At 40.9% G+C, this 15,974-nt stretch overlaps 1 protein-coding gene across 3 annotated transcripts in view; it reads left to right on the forward strand.

The window, feature by feature from the left end:
- Positions 1 to 15,974, forward strand: part of ENTPD1 (ectonucleoside triphosphate diphosphohydrolase 1) — a 98,219-nt gene that overhangs the window by 37,517 nt on the left and 44,728 nt on the right. For all 3 annotated transcript variants that reach the window (XM_046654311.1, XM_046654312.1, XM_046654310.1), the window contains exon 2: positions 9,700 to 9,827. In XM_046654311.1, the coding sequence (XP_046510267.1) occupies positions 9,700 to 9,827 (128 nt within the window). The remainder of the gene's footprint in view (positions 1 to 9,699; positions 9,828 to 15,974) is intronic.

The following is a 15,974-nucleotide window of genomic DNA, read 5'->3' on the forward strand; positions in this document are numbered from 1 at the left end:
CTCATTTTTAGTGTTGCTATTACAAATAATGCTGCATTGAATGTCCCTCTACATGCATCTTTTCATACATTCATAAATATTATCAGCAGGTTAAATTCCTAGAAGTAGAATTCTTGAGTCAAAGCATATATGTACTTTTGCTCTTTGATAGATATTGCAAAATTGCCCCCCACCAAAGAGGTTATATGAGTTTTTACTCCCCCCAACATGTAAGAAGTGCCTGTCTCCCCACATCCTTGTCAATATATACAATTTCTTTTTGAATTTTCAGTAGAATTCACCCTTTTTAAGTGTGTGGTTCCGTGAATTTTAACAAATGTATTTAGTCATTAACTACCACCACAATCAAGAGAGTATTTCCGTCATCTCAAAAAGTTCCCTTGTGGCCCTTTGTGGTCAATTTCCTGTCCCTGAACCTCTGCCCACTGATCTGATTTCTGTCCTTAGTTTTGCCTTTTCCAGAATATTATATAAATGAAATACAGTACATAGGCTTTTGAGTCTGGCTTCTTTCACTTAGCATAATGCTTCTGAGATTCATCTATGTTGTTACATTTATCAGTAGATTATTCTCTTTTCATTGCTGAGTAAATTTCCATTGTATGGTTGTATCACAATTTGGGTACATTCACTAGTTGATGTGCTTTTGGGTTGTTTCAAGTTTTGGGCGATGAATAAAGCTGTTAGAAATATTTAGGTATAGGTTGTTGTTTGGACATATCTCTTCACTCTTCTTGGGTAAAGGCCTAAGAGTCGGATTGCCTGGTGATATGGTAAGTGTATGTTTAACTTCGTAAGAAGCCACCAAACCATTTCCAGAGTGTCTGTGCCATTTTACATCCCTAGCAGCAATGTACGAGAGTTCCAGTTGTTCCACATGCTTGCCAACATTTGATATTGTCGGTATTGTTTTTTTAATTTTGGCCATTCTAATAATTATGTAATAATATTATATATATTTATCAAACTTTTAAAAAACTTTGCTATTCTAATCTCACAAGGTTGTAATCTATCATAACATTAATAAAAAAATAAATAAAAAAAGAAAGCTTAACAATCTAAAAAAAAAACTTTGCTATTCTGAAAAGTGATAAAAGATATCTCGTTACTTTTTCATTTACATTTCTTTAAAGGTAATCAGAATACATTTAATATGTTGAGAATATATTTCTTTTTTCTTTGAATTGCCTATTCATGTTTTTTTGCCCATTTTTCTATTACACGGGTTAATCATTTTCTTAATGATTTCTAATGACTCTATATTAAGGAAACCAATTATTTCATAGTTGTTGCAAACATTTTCCCCAGTTTGTCATTTTTTCCTTTGTATATGGCATATTTTGCTGCAGAAATATTTTTATGTTGCTTCTGACTTTTATACCTCTTAGGTACAAAAATGAGGAGATAGAAATGAGAGAACTTGTGAATGTGAGGTGTAGAAGATGGGGGAATGTAAGGCTAGGCAGCCTGGGTGAATCAGTTCACCTCACCTCACCCTGACCCCCACGCTAGTGATATATGGCTGGAACATTTCTCAGTCTTTCTCACTGGCTACGAATAACCAAGGCTTGTTAACAAATGCAGCTGCTTTGAGAAAGGGTAGAGTTCCCAGGGCACAATTCTTTGTTTTCAGATGAGGAAGAGGATTTGTTTAGTGGAACCAATGTACTTATTTCAGGGCCTATCAATATACGAGATTGTTACACTTGTTGGCTGGGACAGGAGAATTCCTGTCTGCAGTCTCAGTGATATCACTTGCCGGAAACAACCCTCCTCCTTGCCAACCCTATACTTGAATATAGGATTCCATGGTAACCACAAAGGCCTATTGTGCTCTGTGTAATTTATCGGCAAGAGAATTGAGGAGAGGCCAGAAGGGGTGTGGGTGAGGAGGTAGATGGTGTGGTGGGGGGGGGGGAGAGAGGGGGAGAGCGAGGGAAGGGGACGCCTTTGCTTCCTTATTTCCAAAACACGGAGCTCCTGTTGGCATTTGACTTTTGAGTCATTAACATTTTTAGAGTCAGGCACATCAAGTGTGAAGTCACTTACTTGTTGCTGATCTGAGAAGAGCACAACCCACAGCAAGAGCTGTGTGGTGGGGAACGTGGGGTTGGCAGAGTCTGATTTGGACGAAGAGGTTGTTCTGCACTCCCACGCCTGTTTCCGCTGCCTGGGTGTCACTGGATGGGCTCTTCCCATGCAAAGCTGAGCCTCTAAGTGGTCCACTCAGGATCAGCCAGGCTACTTTGTTAAAATGAATGCACTCCTTTTCTAACTAAAGAGCTGTGAACTCAGAATAACCAGCTAATTAACATTTTAAAGAGTAGAAATAAAAGATCATAAATGAAAGCAAATAACTTTCTCTAAAGTTGGTGGCTCAAGATGTCAGTGGAACAGGACAGAGGTTATTTACTCAATTACCATCTCTCTACCTCTCTTTCCAGTCCCATCCCCACCTCTCCTGTAAGCCCCCTTATTCTCTGCCTCTGTCTTCTTGCTGTCTCCCCCAAGCCTGTGTTCATCTTGTTTTCCTTCCCTCTCCTTTGCCTTTTAGCTAACTGGTCATCATTGAGGCCTTGAAATTCATTTTTAGCATTTGTGTATTTATGAAATAGAATAAGATCTTTCCGTGTGAACAGAACTTTGGGCAAGTTCTTTTGCATTGAGTCAACTGAGAAGGACCGAGCTGAGTAGTTTTCATACGTCCCTAATGCAGGGCAGTGGCTGAGGCAGTGGTGTGGAGTTGTGAGACTTGGGTCAGATCCGTGCTCTGCCATTTATAAGATGTATGGCTTTGAGCAAGTCCCTTAACCTCCCTTAGAATCACAATCTCAGCCTCTGCCACTTAGCTGCAAGCTTCTAACTATCAGAGACCAAAGGCTCCATACTTTAAAAGGTACAGCATTGTCTGGTGCCATCAGTGACAACAGCCTAGACAACCCTTCCAGCCAAATCCTCAAAGTCAGTCACTTTTCACTTCTGGATGAGGAGATTGGCTCCCACATATAGCACTAGTACCATGCACCAGGCAGTGTACTAGCCTCAAGTCATGTAGCGTAGGGTAGGGTGATGGTTAAAAGCCTGGTCTCTGGACCCAGAATACCTGTGTTTAATTCCTGGTCCCAACATTTACATCAGAGTAACTTTGTGCAACTTACTTAACTTCTCTGTGACTTAGTTTCCTCATCTGTAAAGTGACAATAATAGTGATGATAATAGTACCTGTAATTATGACCTTATTTAGAAATAGGGCCTTGGGCCGGCCTGGTGGCACATTGGTTAAGTACGCACGTTCCACTTTGGTGGCCTGGGGCTCGCTGGTTCAGATCCTGGGTGTGGACATGGCACCACTTGGCAAGCCATGCTGTGGTAGGCGTCCCACATATAAAGTAGAGGAAGATGAGCACGGATGTTAGCTCAGGGCCAGGGTTCCTCAGCAAAAAGAGGAGGATTGGCAGTAGTTAGCTCAGGGCTAATCTTCTTCAAAAAAAAAAAAAAAAAGAAAGAAAGAAAGATATAGGGCCTTTGCAGATGTAATTAAAGATCTTGAGATAAGATCATTTTGGATTTAGGGTGGGCCCCAAATCCAATGACTGGTGTTCTGATAAGAGAAAGAAGAGGGAAATTTGACATACAGACACAGGAACACGCAGAAAGAGGCAGACTGGAGTGATGCAGCCACAAGCCAAGGAACTTCAGGAGCCACTAGAAGCTGGAAGACACAAGAAAGGAATCTCCTCCAGAGCCTTTGTGCCTATTAACACCTTGATTCTGGACTGCTGGCCTCCAGAACTGTGAGAGAATAAATTTCTGTTGTTTGAAGTCACCAAGTTTGTGGTAATTTGCTGTGGCAGCCCTAGGAAACTGGTACAGGTGATAACAGTACATCTGCCTCACAGGCTTGCAGTGAGGGTACATTATTTGCTCTATTTAGAGTGCTAAGAGCAGAATCTGGAACACAGTGAGGGCTCTTTAAGTGTAGGTTCTTGTGTATTGTTAGCTCATTGAATATTACCTGGCAACGCTATTAAGTAGGTACTGTTATGACTCCCATTTTGCACATGGGGAAATGGAGCCTTAGAGAGACTGAGCAAAGGTGTGCTTTGGATTCTGCTCTAGCTGGAGCCTCCCCGCAGAAATCTGTGTGGCTTTCTGCTGATGGATCCTGGTGACTGTTGGCTCGGCAACCCCAATGATGATGGTCTCTCAGCAAAGATTGTCTAGTCTTGAGCCACCAAGACCAGAAGGTATAGAGAAGACCTCCTATGTGATGATGTTTACTCCTCCTGGATGCGGCTTCTCAGCCCTGCTCTTGGCACAAGCTCTGCTCCAACAGAGCCAGGCTCTGTCCACACTTGGCTGTGTGGTTGTCCTATGACCTGACCTCATTGTGGCAGCCTCAGCACCTCATCACAAGAGGCAGGGGTGTGCTACCTACAAGGCCAAGCCCTCCCTCTTCAAGAACTTCAAAGGCCCCCAATAGTTCCTTGTTTACCCCTATGATGTTGAGTCTAGATTATACAAATGACTAGAAGTAAGTCAGATCACTTAGAGTAAGGCAAAGCCCTCACTGGAACCTGCAAGCAAGCACCCCAGTTACCCCATGACCATTTCTTACTATTCTCCCCCTCATCACTCTTCCAGCCACACTAGCCACCTGGTTAGGCACTGTCTCACCTCAGGGCCTTTGCACACGCAGTTCTGGTTGCCTTAAATGCTCTTGCCCAAGAGGTATGTATGCTTTCTCCTTACTCCTTTGACTCTTAGGACCACCATCTCAGAGAGGCCTTTCCTAATCACCCTATTCATCCTCTTCACCTTTCCTGCTTTTTCCCCCTCCTTAGCACTTATAATTATGTAACATAAATTTTACTTATCTTGTTTATTGTCTTTTCCTCCAAATTAGAATATAAGCACCATGAGGATGGGGATGTTTGTCTATTTTGTTCACTGCTATAGCTCAGAACCTAGGGCAGGTCTAGTGCATAGTATAATGTATTCAATCAATTTTTTTGTGTGTGTGTGGAAGATTAGCCCTGAGCTAACATCTGCTGCCAATCCTTCTCTTTTCACTGAGGAAGACTAGCCCTGAGCTAACATCCATGCCCATCTTCCTCTACTTTATACGGGGGACACCTACCCCAGCATGGCTTGCCAAACAGTGCCATGTCCGCACCGGTATCCAAACCGGTGAACCCCAGGCTGCCAAAGTGGAACATGAGAACTTAACTGCTGTGCCACCGGGCTGGCCCCATCAATAAATAATTTTTGAATGACTAATTGAAAGAATGAATGAAGCACAGCTCCTCCCCAACAACTGTAGAACTCCCAAACTGAAATGGTTCAGTCCATTAAATATCTAGAGGTAGCACATGAAGAGAGAACTACCAGAACAATTGAGCTTTGAAGCATATGGAGGGGAACATAGCCTCCTATTGCACTTGATTTTGAAGGAGACAAGGAAAAAGACTTGGTGGAGAAAGAGGGGAATGGAATTCCAAGTGAAGGATATCTCAGATATTTTCCAGGAAAAGTCAGAATCCAAAATTCATTTATTCATGAATGAACTGGGTATACAGCAATGACCAGGGTAGAAAAAAAGTCCCTGTACTCAGGGAACTTACATTCTAGTGGTAATAATGTCAGGCATTGTGAGCTTGGACACAAACATCTGCTTATTGGAATGGTGAGATGGGAAGGGCTTAAATTTCTGAAGGGCTGACAGGCCAGGTAGACCAGTGTGGCTTTCATCTGGCAAGCAGTAGGAAGCTACCTTAGATTCTTGATCAGAAAGAGCCCTGGGAATGTCGCTTATGGATGATTTCTGCAGCCCCATGACAGATGGATTCTGATAGGGAAGGGACTTAGAAAGGGTGGGAGACACCAAAAAGGGCTGTTACAGAAGAGGTGGGGGTGACTGGAATAGGTGGATATCTTCATAAAAGAGAAAGGATAAAAGCAACTGAGCACAGATCTTGCCCTGAATGTGAGAACAATCTAAATACGTGTCACCAAGAAGAACTTCCTGATGGAGAGGAAAGAAGATGGTAGAGATGGTGCAGACTTTGACTGTGTGGGTTGGGGGAATGGTGAGGGCAGATTAGAACCAGTCCCCTGAGCTTCAGTGATTATTCCATCACTGGCTGTGCAAACACAGGAAGGACCACAGCAGTCCACTGACGTTTACTTGCCAGTGCTTGTCTATGTTGGCTGTTTTGTTTCTATGTGACAAGCCAAGCTTAGTCCAGATGTGACCCATCAGAAATTGGAAGTGGTCTGACTCTGGTGAGTCACGCTCATCTGCAAAGCAAAGCTTCTGTTGTGTTTGCCTGAAACCCATCATATCCGTCAACACTAAATCTTTTTATTAATGGAGTAAAATTTTAAGGTATTATATCTTTGATACCATGAAGTAGAATGCTGGGATTTCTCTGTTCAGCAGAATTTTGAATAAGAACAAAATTAATTTTATTTCTTTATTTTAATATTTATTTTAATATTTAAATTTATCTTTATCTTAATAGGATGCTAATTGTGCATGTCATGATGGATGTTTCTGAAAGAATCAGGTCTTTTTATGTTTTTTTTTTGTTTGTTTCTTTTGTCTCTGATATAACAACTGGCTTGAAATAAGTGTTCTCTCAAAGTTTGAGTTTCTTTCAGTTTTGTCTCTGTCAAGTGAAGAGCTGAGGTTTCTACCTGGCTCTTTCACCTTAAACAGAAAAACCTTCTTACTTGTCACATGAAAGGAAGAAAATGGGAGAGAAGTGGCAGTCTTGAATTCTCCAGTATAGTATGGCAATTCAAAGGAAGACAAATCAACACTTTGCCATTAGATATGTTTTTTAAAAATGTTTCTTGAAATTGTTTTTTGAAATGCAGTTTCCCATTGAATGATAGAAACCACATTTCTGTTATCCAAAAGGCAAGTGAAGGGCTTTTCCAGGGGAAGACAGTCATTGTGAATTTTCCATAACAGAACTTGACTGTAGCAGTCACAGCATCTGAAAGATGGGGGCCCAAGAAGAGGAGGCAGTTACCAAAGTGATTTCCTTTTTATGAGCACAGCCCGGATAAGTCCATCTGGACCCCCACATCTAGACCCACTTCCTAAGAAGAGCCTGGCTTCCTGCATGTGATAAAAGCTTTAGAAGACTACCTGCCATAGTCCATAGAAAACGTGGTATTTTAATTACTTCTCTCTGGGTAATCTAATTGGTTACATGAGAAGCAAACTTAGCCATTATTTTTTTCATAATAAAGCTTTTGAAAATTGTATATGAAAAATTCCTAAACTTTCTCTCTGATTTCTTATATTTTTAATAAGACAAGTATGATGAAAGGCTTGAATATGTTCTAATAATATGGATATCATTGCAAAAGCTGGGCATATGTGGAAAAGTACACTTCCCACTATTCAGGGATAATAATGCGTTAGTAAATATTCCTTATTTATTCATTAGGAAAAGAAACAGAGTCACTTCAAGCTGTTTCCCACCTCAGGGCTCTTGCAGTTGCTGTTCCCTCTTCCTGGGAAGTTCTTACTACTTCTTGTAGCTGGTGTTTTCTCATCATCCAGGTCTTAGCTCAAATGTCACCTTCTCAGAGAGGCTTTCCTGACCCTCAGTTGAATCCTCCCACCCCAAATCTGCTACAAGTCACTGTATAACATTCCTGGGTTTTAATTTCTTCTTAGCACTTATGACCTGAAGTCACTTATTTATGTACTTCTTTTATGGTTCTTCGCAACTAGATTGTGAACTCCAAAGAGCAGGGGCCTCGTTGGTCTTTTTCATTGGATACTAAGATTAGTGTCCAAATAGATATGGAAGAAAAATGAGGTAGCAGAATTGTCATATTTATGAAAACAAAAGAACTAAATAGGTAGACCTTTTGAACAGCTCGAGGGAGTGACGCATTCAGAATTCCATTATAGTAGAAACACTGCTGCCATGTGCTGCCAGTGGGTTTTAGATTTGTAATTGTTCATTTAAAGCAAATGTTTCTATGAACTGTGCTTGTCAATATCACAACTTTGGGAACCGAGATAGGTAGTACCTAGGGGGCTCTTTTCCAGGTTGCGGAGCCCTAGCATCAAACAGGACATTTCTGCCACACTAGTCGTATCAGGATGTTTTGGCTTCAAGTTATTAAAATCCTTACTCTAACTAGGTCAAAGCACAAGATTCATGGGAGGACTGGATCAGGGTTGGTTATTTTAGCAGCTTAAAATGCCATCAAGGATTCAAGTTATCTCCATCTCTCTGCTCTGCCATCATTGGATGTCATCTCATCCAGGCAGAACAATGTCTGAGGAAGAAGAGAGAGCGCTTCCTTTCTTTTCCTAGACTTGCCCCAGCGGCCTTCCTCCAGGGTCTCATGGACTATTTTCGGGTACTTATCCATTCTTGAACCAATCACTGGTGAAGGAATGAGATTATGCAGAATAATCAGGCCCTTCCTTGAGCTGAGGTTGTAGCTCTTTCCTATGAGGCATGTGGGCTGCTTAGCAGGCATCTGAACAAAATTGAGGTTCTTTGGGGAGCAGAGAAGGGGGAAGTGCTGTATATTTCATTTATTGATCCTTTTTTTGGGAAGCAATAGATAATGGTGTTGTTAAAACTTTTTCTCTTGAGTTTTGTACTCTTTGACGGTTAAAGACTGGTTCAAGATTCTGGAGGTTGATGCAGACTGGAGACCCATACAGTTACAGTCCATTGGATGAAGTTCAAGCTTCTGCTCAAGAGCCTGAGGAGGAGCTCCCATTTCAGCCTGCAGCTGCTGCTGCTGACCAGGAGGGGAAGAGGAGGAGGAGACTTGGGCTCCTCTTTCAGCTGTTTTAATCCCATGCCCTATCCTTAGAGAAGTGCAATCTGTTCTGCAGCGCCCATCTCATTTCCACATGCTGCTTTATTACTTTGTCCTATCCTTCCTCCCCAAAGCTTAAGGAAAAAGTTTGGGAGTTTGAGAGAGGAAGAGAGTGAGTTGTTAGAATGGAGAGAATGGGGCAACCATTCCATTTCCTGTTTACCTCTGCTATATGCTCTGTTCTGATCAAAGTAACTTTTGCCTTTTATATAATTCTCCTCTTGGAGCTTTTTTATGTACCATGATGGAGTGAGACTAAGAACAGAATAGATAAGATAATGTAAATGATGACCTGAAATGTTCAAAACTCCACAGCCTCTACGCATTACCAATTACTTAACATGTAAGTGTGGTTGGAATGCAAAGGCTGTGTCAAGACAGCAAGTGTCCTGGAGTAGTGAGACTCTGATGTCTGATCATATATTCTGAATACTTTTTAACATCTTCAATATTTTGTGATGGATTTTAAAAATGAGGAGGGCTAGTCTTGCTTTTTGTTATTTTTCACTTGTACCTTGATAGAGATGCATGACCTATTAAACAAACTGCCAATTAGGGATTCTTCCCTATCCTCATTCCATATCTGATCACTGACCAAATCTGTCTATTCACCTTACCACAGCCACTAACTAAGTCTTGGCCCTTATCAGAGTACAGACAAATCCTTTTGTTATTGAATTATTTCCCAATTACTTCACAGATATCTCATGGATAAAGATGAACTTTTATCTATCTTTGATGTCTCCATGTAGCTACCACAAGACCATACAGAAAGGGGAGGAAAATCAATGTCTGTTGATTTCTTATTTTCTCTTCTGCTTTTGGTTTTAGATTCTGAACTGAAGAGATTTTGTTCCAGAAATCTACTGGTCATCCTTGGCTTCTCCTTTATCCTGGCTGTGGTTGCTTTGCTTGCTGTGGGGTTGACCCAGAATAAATCATTGCCAGAAAATCTTAAGGTAATTCAAATCTGTGTGTTTGTGTGTGTTTATGAGGGAGGCCGGGAGGGGCCAGCAGATAGAGGGAGGTTATGGTGACTCAGACCATACAGGAGGAGGTGAGGTTCTGGCAGCCCAGGAGCTAGTCAATATCCATTGAATTAGGAGAGTAAAATGGAAACAGATGCTCATTCTGGAAGAGGGTGTGCCTTGAGTCAATTAGTGGTGGGAAGAGAATTGTCTTATAATTATTCAGCAAATTAATTAAATCGATCGTCTAACTGAAACAAATACTTTATTCACCACATCCAGATCTGTGTTGTACTGTGCTGATATCCTACAATCTAGTATAATCTGTACTTCTCACTCATAGTTTCACTGTGGATATGTCATAACACTGCACTCTGTTCTTCTTTCTCCATAATTATCACAATCACCAAAATAACATTTATTAGACAGCTCTATATAAAGTACTTTGGAAGTCAAAGATTGTGGAGAAGACTTGTTCCTCATCTCCAAAATATTAAAGATATTAAATATTAAATAATATTAAAGCAGCAAAATCAATTAAAAAACCCCAGAGAACACATACATGTATCAAATATAGTAGTTTGAAATGAACTCATGGATGGACAGATTTCCTGTGGAATTTCCACATTTGAAGAGCTGGTTAATGTCATTAAAAATAATTGGGGTTGTTAACTCTGTTGTGATTTAGTTCTGCTTCCTTTCAAATTCATCAAAGTAAAATTTGAAAGACATGAATATCTCACAAGTACTTTGTAATATGGTCCTTATTTTGTTTAATCCATTAATTTAAAAGCATGGTAAATTTAAATTTATATGATAAATACACCATTTGAAACTTTCATTGAAATTACAGTAAATAAATCTGCAAGGGCCCAGAATATACCAATATGCTAATTAATTAGCACGTATGTACTGTGGGCAGTGACATAGCCAGAAGTTAACTGGACCATGGAGGCCCTGGAATACATGTGAAGAAGTATATTTTCTTGTATTTGAAGACACTAAACTGTGAGCCTGGAAAGACGGAAGCATATGCCAAGCCTCTGAAACTTCTGCCACCCATCCAGATCACTTGCTCTATAGCAGAGGCCTGGATGTTACATTGGCTTCAGTTTGACATAAAAATTCAACTCGGTGGGGCTGTGCACAGCAGCCCCTTTGTCAGCATGGAAGGCTGATACTTTCTCATTGTCAGTGGTTTCTTGCCTTTTAATATTGAGTGATGTCGGCTTTCTTGGCAAAACCTCACTCACAGTTGAAGCCTAATGACATCTCAGTTCTGCTGTTTGTTTGCCAGCTCCAAAAGTACATGATTGCCTTCTTGATTTGACCTTTTCACATGTTCATTATTGCATCATTGGAGAGGAGGACTGCCTAGGAGGCAAAAGCCATGAGACTTGAGCTCTGTGTTCCCTCTGTGTTCCCAAGACTGAATACTTGCGGTCATGGGTGACCTTCTCTCATTCTCAGTGGTAGTCTTCAAGTCTGTTGTGATTCATGTTCTTGTGTTGGCCTGGTAAAATGGAACAAGTTCTTTAGCATTCTTTAAATAAAAGCTATGAATATCTGAAGAACAGATACTGGCATCTGAACTGAATCTTTATAGTAATATCACTGGTTTATTTTACGCAAAGATCATTTTATACATTCCAACTAGTCATTTGTTGAGGTTATACACTAATTTTAATAAGATGCCTGGCATATATTGAGGGCAAAAATATTTTAGGAACTTGTCTTTGCTGATGGCTTTAAGCTACGTAGGCTGTCCAATTTGATAGTCATTAGCCACATGTAGCTCTTTCAACTTAAGTTAATTAAAATCAAATCAAAGAGAAAACTTTGTCCCTCAGTTGCACTAGCTACATTTCAAGTGCTCAAGAGCCTCAAGTGGCTGGTGGCTACTAAATCAGACAGTGCAGACATAAAGCATTTCCATTCCTGCAGAAAGTTCTGTTGGACATTGCTACTTTAGAGCATACTCTTTGATAATATCTCTGAAATAATTCAAAACTAAGTTTGATGCGTTAGCGGTATGATAAAACATTTTATAAAATCTAAAACAAGGATCAACAAATGAGACTTTTTTCTTGTGTAGTTTATAAGCTAATAACCAAGATCATCCCAAATATCATGAGCTACTAAATGGTTTTGAGTAGTGTGTTGGAATAAATGTATTTCCTTCCAAAAATGATGATAAAAAGATAACATTTATTTGGATATTTGTACCTGGTACATTTGTTTTAAAAACACACATCATCTCTTTACGACCATACCTCATTCAGCATCTCTTCATTCATTTGTTCATAAACTTAGGCATCAACAATTATTTTATTAAGTGTCTGTGTCGGGCATGGGGCTACACAATTGGGAAGCCAATATAGATATGATTGAGCTTACAGCCTGGATAAGTAAACACATCTAATAGATGACACAAATTATTAATTACAATTGTTATGATGGCCACCAAATGAAAGTTTTGGAGGCCAGGGAAGTCCTCCCTGAAAGAAATAATATCTGAGGGATTATTAGAAGTTAGCAGGGAAGAGATAGATAAAGAGTATTCCAGGTAAAGGCAAGTAAGTACAAGAATCTCACAGCAGGAGGTAGTTGGATACCTCCCAGAAACTGGTTGGCCAGCAAGAGTGGGCCATCAGTTGGATAAGGATGGTGAGGGAGGTGGTGCAGGTATGGCTTTGCAAGACAGGGTGAGGATTTTAGTTTTAATCCTAAGAGCAATGGCAAGCCAGTGACATGATCAGATTTGTGTTTTGAAAAGATCACTTTGGCTGCAATGAATTAGAGGGGGGATAAAAGCAGATGTAGGAGATTAGGTAAGAGACTATTACAGTAGTTTGGAAGGAGGGGAAGATTTTGAGTTCAACTTTTGAGGAATTGTTTTTGAGGTACTGGACATCCAAGAGGAAATGTCAAAGAAGCAATTGGATAATCAGATCTGGATGGCAGAGAAGAGAAATGTAGACCTGCACTGCTCAATAGAAATATAATGCAAGACACATTTTAATTTTTCTAGGAGTCAGATTTTAAAAAAGTAGAAGGAAAGAGGTGAAATTAATTTTAATAATATATTTTATGTAATCCAATACATCCAAAATATTATCATTCAACATTTCATCAAAATAAAGAATTTTTTTTTTATTTTTGAGGAAGATTAGCCCTGAGCTAACATCTGCTGCCAATCCTCCTCCTTTTGCTGAGGAAGACTGGCCCTGAGCTAACATCTGTGCCCATCTTCCTCTACTTTATATGTGGGATGCCTACCACAGCATGGCTTGTGAAGTGGTGCCATGTCCAAACTCGGGATCCGAACTGATGAACCCGGGGCCACCAAAGTGGAATGTGTGCACTTAACTGCTGCGCCACTGGGCTGGCCCCAAAATAAAGAATTACTGATGAAATATTTTACATTCTTTTTTTCATCCTATATTCAAATTCCACTGTGATTTTTAACTTAAAGCACATCTCAGGCCAGCCCTGGTGACCTAGTGGTTAAGTTTGTTGTGTTTTGTTTTGGCAGCCTGAGTTTGGTTCCTGGGCATGAACCTACACCACTCATCTGTCAGTGGCCATGCTGTGGTGGTGGCTCACATAAAAAAGAGGAAGATTAGCAACAAATGTTAGCTCAGGGCAAATCTCGCTCAGCAAAAAAAAAAAACACAACCAGACTAGCATTTCGAGTGCTCAGTAGCCACATGTGGCTAGCGGCTACCTTATTGGACAGCACAGATCTAGACTAAAGATATGTCTGTGATGTCATTGATGTATTGAAGCCTTAGAAATGGATTAGATCATAGGAAGGGGGTAAAATGTGAGAAGAGAAGAGGGTAAGGACCAAGTCCTGAGGGATTCTATCATTTAAAGGTTGAATAGTAAAGGAATTCCTCCTAAAGCATAGTGATGACATTATTTTATATAGTGCTTTGCAGTTTATAAATCGTTTCCATTTTTTCTTCCCAGGAGTGCTGTCAAGAATAAAAGATTATCCTCATTTTATAGATGATAAAATGAGTGTCTTCAAGGTTCTCTTGAGCTAGGTATAGGTGAGGCTAGGACTAGAACCCAGTTTTCTGACCCAAAGACTAATGTTCTTTCCATTTGTCTGAGTTTTTCCAAATGACACATCCTAATAACAGAAATTGAACGCAGGATGTTTATTTTGGGAAATGATCCCAAGGAAACAGAGAAAGAGGGCATTATGAGTAGATCACCACATTGGGCACCTGAGGCTTGATCCCACTAGGACCCTCTGAAGAGCTGTGGAGAGAGCACTTCAGAATCGTCTGCCTTGGGGATTGATCCCCTGGTTCTCATCCTCTGTTGGTCAAGGGTTGCCCCATTGGGTGTTAACTCTCTGGCACTTCCAGGTTTACACATCTGTCAGAGGGGCTGTGTGGGTACCATGGGTGACCTAACAGGAGAGAAGTCCCTGGGCTGAGCGATGAGAAGGTACAGCTGGTCCTGGAGTAAAAAGTTGGCCAAGAAGATGTGCAGTGGCCACAAGAGGTAGCTGAAGCATCACTGCACCTGTTGCTTTTCGTGGAAGAGTCATTTGTACAAAGAGTTCCAATACATTAGAGACATATTAATACATGAAAGTCCAGAAGAAGGAGCCACCAGTTGTGCCTGGTCACATGAAGACTTCATGGAGGAGGCGGCCTTGGGGCCAAGTAATAAGGGACACTAAGGAGTGGGTGTCTCATCCATTAAATTGCAGTAGTGCTCAAGCCTGTTCCATATTAGAAGCACCTGGGGAGCTTTTAAAAAAATACTCGTGTCTGGGCCCTACCCTAAGGTCAATTAAATCAGAATCTTTAGGGGTGAAGCCCAGGCATTGGTGTGTTTTAAAAGCTTCCCAGGTGATTCTAACGAGCAGCCATGATTGCAAACCACTGCTTTGAAGGCTTTCAGTCAGGGAGGTGATCCCCAGATTTACGTTCCCAGGAGTCCTTTCATCTGGAGAGCAGATTTGAAGAGGAGAGACCAGTTAGGATGCTCCTAGGCTGTCTAAACTGCCTTTAGACAAGGCAGATGAGACTGGAATTAAGCTATTGGCAGGGGGGTGAGGGGATAATGTCAGAGACACTTAGGTTGACCAGATCTTAGTAATCAAATTCCTTTTAAGATCAAGATGGAACACCTTGGGACAATAATGTTGAGAACAACCTCTGCATGCTTCTATTTAAAGGGTGGTGGCCATAAGCGTCTCTTGGTGCAACTTCATAGATGGATAGACTTCCAGCTGTCTCTCTACCACTTCCTCTGATTCCTCATCCCTGTTCTCCTTGCAGGGATAATTCTTCTGCCTGCCCAGAGTGCGACACAACATGGGCCTTGGACTCACACTGCCTGGGGTTGAACCCCAGCTTTGCTCTTACAGTCCCAGGACTTAAGCTCTCTGAGCCTCAGTTTCTCCACTTGTAAGATGGAAGTGATAATTGATATCTTGTAGACTACTGTAAGAAGTAACTGGGATAAAGTAAATCCAAATGCAAATTGCAGAGCCGAAGTCCTGGCCCACTGTGGACACTCAATGATTGGTAGCTCATATATTATCATCTTTGCCACCTGTCTACCTGGTGACAAACTGCCACTTACCTGTATCCCCAGTTCTTCCATCTGACTTGCCTTTGTCTAGCCCAGCTCAGGTCAGCCCTCCAGTCCTGATGATCCAGTCTTGTTATCTTCCTGTCTGACCCAGTTTGGGTTCAGCCTTTCTGGGGAGGTGATAGCCTTAGGCCTGGGCCACATCTGGCAAAGCACAGAACTCTTTATTGTACTGATGTGGTTACTTGCCCAGCTACCAGCAACCTGGCAAGGTTGTAAGCATATTGAGAACAGAGACTGGGTTTCATTTGTCTTTGCATACATTTTATTATTCATTCACTCAGTTCATTCATTTAATAAATAGTCATTGACCATCTATTCTATTTTAGGCCGTAGGGATATAGCAGTAAGCAAGAATGGCAAAGGCCTTAACCGTTATGGAGCTTATAATCTAGTGGAAGGAGATAATCATTAATCAAATAATCACAAAGTAAATGTTAAATTACAACCAGCACAGCATATGACTTGGGTGGTTGCCTCATAGAAGTTTGCTGACTCAATGAATAGAATGAGCAT

This window comes from Equus quagga, chromosome 2 (genome assembly GCF_021613505.1).
Source record: "Equus quagga isolate Etosha38 chromosome 2, UCLA_HA_Equagga_1.0, whole genome shotgun sequence".
In the NCBI taxonomy this organism is placed as follows: Eukaryota; Metazoa; Chordata; class Mammalia; order Perissodactyla; family Equidae; genus Equus; species Equus quagga.